This window comes from Alligator mississippiensis, chromosome 2 (genome assembly GCF_030867095.1).
Source record: "Alligator mississippiensis isolate rAllMis1 chromosome 2, rAllMis1, whole genome shotgun sequence".
Classification (NCBI taxonomy): domain Eukaryota; kingdom Metazoa; phylum Chordata; order Crocodylia; family Alligatoridae; genus Alligator; species Alligator mississippiensis.
The window spans coordinates 179,764,668-179,772,126 of record NC_081825.1 but is presented as its reverse complement, the minus strand read 5'-3'; the positions used below and the strand labels follow the sequence as shown (position 1 = coordinate 179,772,126).

The following is a 7,459-nucleotide window of genomic DNA, read 5'->3' as shown; positions in this document are numbered from 1 at the left end:
AATCAAGCAGCCTGTCAAGTAGAAGAGTTTTACAGACCTGCAGGCAGATTGCTTTGGCAGAGACTGGGTTCCCCTAGCACGGGGGTGTCAGAGATGCAGCCTATGGGCTGGATTTGACTTTTGGAGCCATGTCCTCCAGCTCAGAGGGCCCCTGGTAGGGCTGGGAATTCAGAATTCAAACCCACCACTGAATTTTGGATTATGGAACTCAGTGGGGACATGCTTCAGTAGCTGCATTAATCCCTGCAACTCCCTGAGCCAACACAGTGCCACTCACCCTGCTGCCTTGCACAATGTTGCTGCTTGCCCTGCTGCTGGAGTTGGGTCCAGAAATGGTCCAGGAAGATCCTTACAATCTGGATCCAGGCAGCAAGGATCCCTGTGATCTGGATCCAGCCTGGGGGGTGGGGAGAGCAAGTGAGTTTGACATGCCTACCATAGCACGACAGCTAATCCATGTCCTGGGGGAAATGAGTTTGGGGATCTTAGACCTGTTGCTGAAGTTCAGTCCTCACTGCAGATACCAACATGGCTTTACTGGGCAAAAGGTTGCAACTTCATTTCTGGCTTTTGCCCCTGCCTCAATGACTTGAGCTCCTCAGCTCTCCAGAAAATCTTCTCTTCAGGGTGGAGTGATCTGGGATATAAAAAGTATCCCCTATACACTAGGGTGAGGGCTGGCTTACAAAACCAAGCCTGTTTCTCTTAGCCCTGCCCCAGCATTCCTGATAACCATAGCTGGGGGACAGCTATAATTTTCCTGGTTTATATATAGAGGGAGAAGCTGTGCCTCAGGCAAGAACTATATAAAAGGGGCTGGCTACCTTTCCAAGGCTGCAAATGCAGGAGAGCTGAGGGTCTCCCTCTCCTGGAGATCATGGACACTTCTTACCCACGGGAGGACTACCTGCCCATGACGTCCCACAAACAGGACCATTCTTCCACTGTCATCACCATTGGATCATCTGTGGTACCCCGGGACCACCTGATTTGGTCCATCTTTAACACCATCTACATGAACCTCTGTTGCTTTGGTTTTGTGGCTCTTGCTTACTCCATCAAGGTAAGGATCTAGCACAAGTCCATAGAGGCTGATCCCTCAGTGGAGCTTTCTGGGTCAAAGTTACACCTCTAGGGGATGCTGGTAGGAAGGAGATGCTCCAATATAGCAAGCTGTATGCAAAGACATCTTTCCAGGATCTACCAGGGATTCCTAGTATGAATGAATCCTACTAAGCAACCCTATTCCCTAGGGCTAACTTGGGCAGTCTAGTATTTCCAGGGGTTCTGGTAGGATTGAGATGCTCCAGTTGTCCTGGCTTTGCCTGGAGACCCCAGGCTTTCTTAGAGTTTCCAGTAAGGATTTCATATTTTTAGTCACACTAGCTTAGCTAGAGACTGGGATTCTTGCTTGTGTTCAGAAGTGAAAAGAGGTCTCAAATCAGAAAGCAAGGACTTTACCAGGAGTTGAAGAGACTCCAGGGGAAATGTATCAGGGTCAAGAAAGCAGCTGCTCTTGGCAGCTGGCTTTGAATTGCTTCCTCCCTAATTCTTACGTTGATAGCAACTGTCCTTTTTTGGGGAAATTAGCCCATTGCAACTCATGAGCCTTTCCTTAGGAAAACCACTCTGAAAATACCAGCAAGAACTCTCTGGATGACTGTCTAGGAAAACTACCCTGGTGGCTCAAGGATAGACCCACCTGAGACTGTAGTGTCTTTCTGAAAGGCCACAGATGGGGCCAGGGCACTGCCTTTTTGCACAGAGAGCCCTAAAAATGAAGTGAGTACTTTGTGTCAGTGCAGCATTCTTAAAGGAACAATGTCCCTGGGCTGCTTCAGGCTGCTTTAGGTACATGGTTTAAGCTAATGGCCCTAGTCACATTCCTCCTTTTGTCCTGCTTATGAGGCTGTGTGAGCTGCCCAGGCACACACATTCTTGGTATCTCACAATTTATACTGTCAGTATAGAGAGAAAGTTGTGGGGGTTGGTTTTTTCTATTCCAAAGGTTGCCAGGTGCCCGCTGTCTCTAGTGAGAGGTATATGTCTGGAGCTGACAAGGACAGATTTAACCAAGGTCAGGCAGGGGCATTTCAAAAAGAAGGGAGGAAAGGAAAGGTCTTGCTCTGTTCCTTTGCTGGGGGTCTTACTACTCAAGAGTCAAAGCAGGGATTGATTTACCAATAGAAGTAAAGGAATGAGGGGACATGTGAGATGGAGGGAGTGAAGCAAAAGGGAAGCAGAAGAAAGCAGCTAAATTCAGGGGGTAGGGTTGGATTGGAGTGATTTGGGCTTGTGGATGTGTGAGGGAGTTGAAAGGGCTCTAATTGCCATGCTCAGAAGCTGGATGAAGAGGTAGATAAAGTAGGACTGAGTTGATGCCCTCTGGATTTGCATGTTCTTTTAGATTCATGCTTTCCCTGCTACTGGGCTGCCTCCTGGCACTTTGTCATACTCAGGCGTATCTGCAGGGCATTATGCAGTGCTGTGTACAGGTCCTTACTCCAGCTGTGAGAGAGATGCTGAGCAGTAGATCATATTCACTGAGGCAGAGTACTGCGTTACTATGGCCATGCTGCTTCCAGTGCCTGCACTAGCCAGTTCAGAACTAGTTCGGGTCTCCCTGCACAGCACTGTATTGTGCTGTATAGAACTGCTGTGGGTTACCCTGGTCCAGGCAGGTCAGCACCGCAGGCTGCAGTGTAGTGTGGTTGTACTGGCTTCATCTGAGCTTGCATTCAAGCTACTGCAGCACGGAGCTTTGTAGAGGTGAATTCACCTATTTCTCAGCTGTGCTGCGCCGGTGTGCAGCTACAGCTAGGTTGTTTTTGGTTTCCACACCAGCAACTTGAAAGTGAGTTCTGGCATCTCTATACTGCTTTGCAGTCTGCCCTGTAGCCATGCCCTCACCCTCCCTGAGATACAGTGGGGTGAATTTAAAGATGATGGGTTGAGTGTTGCAAACCATAGGCTGGCGAGTATGCAAGTTGGCTCTGTCTGAGGCCAGAGGGTAGTGGAAAGGGCTATTCAGACTCACCTCTGGATTTGGCAGATTAGGAATTTGGAGGAGATGGAAAGGGACGAAAAGTTCTGCTGCAGAGAAGAGAAAAAGGACATAGAGTGTAGTGAGGGACAAGTTGTCATGAGGACTTCAGGGAGTGGTGACAGCCAGTCCTGATGCCTGTGGTGCAAGCTCTCTGTGGGATGTTGCTCCATTCCCTGCTTTCTCTGCAGTGTCCCTCACTCACTGTGCTCTGTTGCAGGCGCGGGACCAAAAGGTGGCAGGTGATGTGGAAGCAGCTCACCGCTTCAGCTCCAAGGCCAAATGCTACAACATCCTGGCCATGGTGTGGAGCCTACTGCTGCCAGTGCTACTTGTTGCCCTGGCAGTCACTGGTGTGATCCACTTCACCAAGCTGGTTCAGGAGTCCATGAACTTCTTCAACTATGAGATCATCACCATTGAAGATGACAAGAAGTGAGACAGGGGCTTCATGGGTTCCTGGGAGCTCTCGTGGGGCACTCCTAGCAGTGTTCCACATGGACGGCAATCCAGCATGACCCAGCTGAATGGGACACTGTGCATGGCCAGCTGCTGCTATAACCCAGGGCAGCTTCCCCATATCCCTGCAGCTATGGTATCCATGTGCTTTGGAACTCGCTTCACAGCTCTCCCTGTGGTGTGGCATGGGATCTGAAAACAGTTCCCCTGTGCATCCTTGTGGCCTGTGTGGACTTAAATCCATACAGCTGAGTCTGTGCAGTGGTCTCCTCAGGCCTGGCCCCTTTTGTCTTCCCCACCCTCTCTCCTCATTCGACCTTGGCTTGTCTTGGGACCTCTGTTCCCTTTTTCCCACTGCCAGAGACACAAATCCATTTCAACACTTTCCTTAGGCTCCTCCCCCTCCCCTTTTGGTTGTTTATTTTGAATAATGTTGGCTGTCTCTCAGTCTAACCATTCTTGTAGCTATTTAAGTGATTAAATAATTTCATACATCTTGAGTCTCATGTGTGTCTGGGAAAGGGGGGCAGTTTCTCATTGGTAATGGACGCGGAGCATTTTCTTGATTACTCTTAAGTTTTCACTTCCAACTCTTGTTTACCAGCAGAAGAGAGAGAAATGCATTGTGCTTTATATTGTAAACCCAGATCTTCACACAATCACAGGAATTCAAGAGCTCTGGCCCCTGAGCATGGGTCTATAGAGCCTAATCAACCCTTCACTTTTCTTTTACCCTCTTGGAAGTCCCAGTTGTAGCCTACAGATGTAGAGAGATTACTGCTAGGGCAGGGATGGGCAAAATGCGGCCCGCAGGCCAGATGCAGCCCACCAGGCCATTCTATTCAGCCTGTGGGGCCCCTAAAAAATTTAGAAAATTAATATTTATCTGCCCCTGGCTACCTGTCATGCGGCCCTCAATGGCTTACCAAAACTCAGTAAGCAGTCCTCTGCCCAAAATAATTGCCCACCCCTGTGCTAGGGTGTTGGATTCTTGTCTATGCCCAAGGTGGGTGCAGAAGAGAAGGAAAATAGAAGAATCTTTAGCCTCTGCTAGGAGACACAGGCAACTAGATGGTGGTTTGGTTTTGTGAGGTTTTATCTAGTACATGAAGCCAGGCCTGATAAACTCATATCACTAAAGATATCAGTAAGGTTTGGTGCTGCCATTTAGACAAATTAAGAATCAGTCTGTACTTTTACCCAAGACTATGTAGGTTGCACCAGAGTCCTGTACCTTAATTCAAAAGTTCTTTTCATTTTTGCCCTGCCCACGCTCCATTCAGGAGCTAAATCTCCCCATGGAAGCCTGTCCAGCTGCATTTCTGACATGACAGGAAGCATAAAGCAATGGGAATCTTACACAGATTCCTGTTTCTGAAGCATGCTCCACCTGATTCTGAAGGACCAGGGATGAAATTTAGAAAGAAGCACCTAGACCAATGGTTTTCAACCCTTTTTGTACCAGAACCCATTTTTAAACATAGATGGGCAGTCCTGATCCAGTAAGTAGAAAACAGTCCCCTGGACATGCTGGCGCCCCTCACTTCCAACCTGCTGACACTACCCCCAGGACCCAGCTTCTCACTTTGGGGGGAAGGGGGAGCATGGGGAGCCCCAAGCAGCCACTGGCAGGCTGGAGCTCTGTCAGACTGCAAGGGAAAAACCCAGTTTCCCACATTTTTCTCCTTTGAAGGAGAATCTATTTTTAAAGTTTTTTGATCCATATTTAAAGTTTTTCATGACCCTTTCATATATTCTTGTGACCTGCCTATGGTTCCAATCCACGGGTTGAGAAACACTGAGCTAGACGTATGTGGTGCCCTTTGGAACAAAACCTCTGCTCTCTGTTTGTCTGTTGGCAGGGCAGTGAGGAGGGGGATTTCATCGAGTGATTTACTATTTCTCCATCCCTTATCCTGTCAAATGTCTCTGAATAATTCCCTGGTGCTGTGAGGAGCCCTGGATCTTTGGTCTCACACACCCAGGTCCAGAGCTCTGCCTTGCATGTATACCTGCCAATTCCCCACAGAATGGGGCTGTTTTAACTTAGCAGAATAACTGTGGGTTTTCCCTTCTTTGAAGTAGATATAGGCAACCGGTTTGTGGGAGCCTTCTGATGTTATTTTGGTGTACTAAGCTGTTTAACTCAGAGAGGCATGGGTCTCTCAGAACTGTGGCCTGTCATTAGCAGGCAACTATTGCAGGCTTGGACTTTGGAAGACCCGAACCCTCCCATCTGCTACCAGAATCAGAGTGCTGATTGGTTTGTGCACAGGCCCAAAATGGGCAGGATAGAGCCAAAGCCTGGAGCATACAGCTAGTCAGTCCCTCCCCTCTCCTTGGGAGCCTTGATGAGTTCCTTCACTGATGTCTGACTGGTTGGTTTGCCATTCATCTCCATCCCACAAGAGCTTGTTTGGACTGGTCAGACTTGGCTCCAATTTAGCTGGTTTTCTGTCCCCTCCTCCCCTCCTTTTTGTGATCTCCTTGGGTGGAGAGACTGCGATGTTTTTGTAGATAACTTGGGATGCTCTGCTTTTTTTGCATCTGGCAGCCACTGCACTGTTCCAAGGCCTATAAAATTCGGACTACCCAGAGAGCTCAGAGCAGGCTTGGGGAGGGCAGAGGATTGTGGTACCCATGAGCAGATCAGGCCAAGCTGGCCCCTGGAAAGGAGCTTTCAAACCCCAAATGGCTGAAGAGACATTACCTGGCAGTCAGTCCCCTACAAATTCACTCTCCTGTCCCTGTTTGCATGCTTTTCTGATGAGTCGCTGCCTCAGACACAAGGCATTGGTGAACTGGTTGGGGAAGGAAGGAATCAACCTCAACCTTCATAGATTCATAGACGTTAGGGCTGGAAGGGACCTCGAAGATCATCTAGTCCAGCCCCCTGCCTCAGGGGCAGGAAGTTAGCTGGGGTCAAAGGACCCCAGCAAGATAAGCATCCAAGTGTTTCTTGAATAAGTCCAGAGTAGGTGCCTGGAGGGAGTCTATTCCAGGTCTTTGGGGCTCAGACCATAAAGAATTTTTTTCCTATGTCCAGTCTAAAACAGTCTTGTAGGAGTTAATAACCGTTGGTTCTTGCTTTTCCTTGGGGTGCTCTGGTGAACAGATGTTCCCCCAGATCCTGATGCATACCCCTTACGTAATTACAGGTAGCCACTGGGTCCCCCCTGAGCCTGCACTTTTCCAGACTGAAGAGTCCCATGGCTCTCAGCCTCTCAGGTAGCAGCAGGTAGGACCCAGAGTCCACCACATTGGGTGGGTCTACATGAGCCATTTACTGCGGAATAGACTAATTAACTCCACAATAACCGTCTCAGCATCTATTAGTCTGGAGTAACTAATAAGCTCTGTAGCAGGGTAGTACTTGTAAAAACAAGTACTATCCTGCTGTGGAGTTTTTTACTCTGCAGCGGTGCATGTATAGACAGAAAATGGCTGGCTGGGACACAAGGGTGCTTCAGCATGGAGGCCTGAGTGGCAGCTAGCCCCATACTTGAGCACCCTTGTTCCCCAGCCAACCCCTTGCAGCTCGCCGAGCTGGGGAACAGAACAAAGGTCAGTCTCCTTTGGAACCTGGGTCTTCCTTTGCAGCATTGCCAGGGGATCCAGCAGTGCTGGCCACCTCCTCATTGCATCTAGCTATATCTCTTTTAACCCCACTGCTAGCATTGCCCCTTGCCTACACCCCAGAACTGCTCAAGGCTCCCTGTCTCTGGGCCTGCTGACATGCACTATAGGCCAAGCCCAACCAGTGGCTGATTTGTTTAGAGAAGGAAGGAGGCTCAGCAAAACCAGTTTTAGGCTCTGAGCTCCGTGATGAGGGCTGCTCTGGTTTCTGCCATCTGAAGCAAGGGGCTGAGCTGCCTGAACTGTCCAGGGGGTCAGGGGAAAATACCCAAGCCCTGTCTGCCACAAATCCCCAGAGAATTAGGTGAAAATACCTGAGCA

The 7,459-nt window shown here is 49.1% G+C and overlaps 1 protein-coding gene across 1 annotated transcript; it reads left to right on the top strand.

Annotated features, from left to right (window-relative positions):
• Positions 1–785: 785 nt before the first annotated feature.
• On the top strand, positions 786–3,996 carry LOC102566466 (interferon-induced transmembrane protein 5). The gene is made up of 2 exons (XM_006270318.4): positions 786–1,063; positions 3,264–3,996. Exons 1-2 carry the CDS (start codon positions 878–880, stop codon positions 3,480–3,482), a joined length of 405 nt encoding a protein of 134 aa, XP_006270380.1. The 5' UTR covers positions 786–877; the 3' UTR covers positions 3,483–3,996.
• Positions 3,997–7,459: the final 3,463 nt, after the last annotated feature.

What these genes read in the sequence shown, in the direction of transcription:
- LOC102566466 (XM_006270318.4), top strand. Translation starts at nt 878, where the DNA reads ATGGACACTTCTTACCCACGGGAGGACTACCTGCCCATGACGTCCCAC. An exon ending in CTCTTGCTTACTCCATCAAG is followed by an intron (nt 1,064 to 3,263) that starts GTAAGGATCTAG and finishes GCTCTGTTGCAG; the next exon opens with GCGCGGGACCAAAAGGTGGC.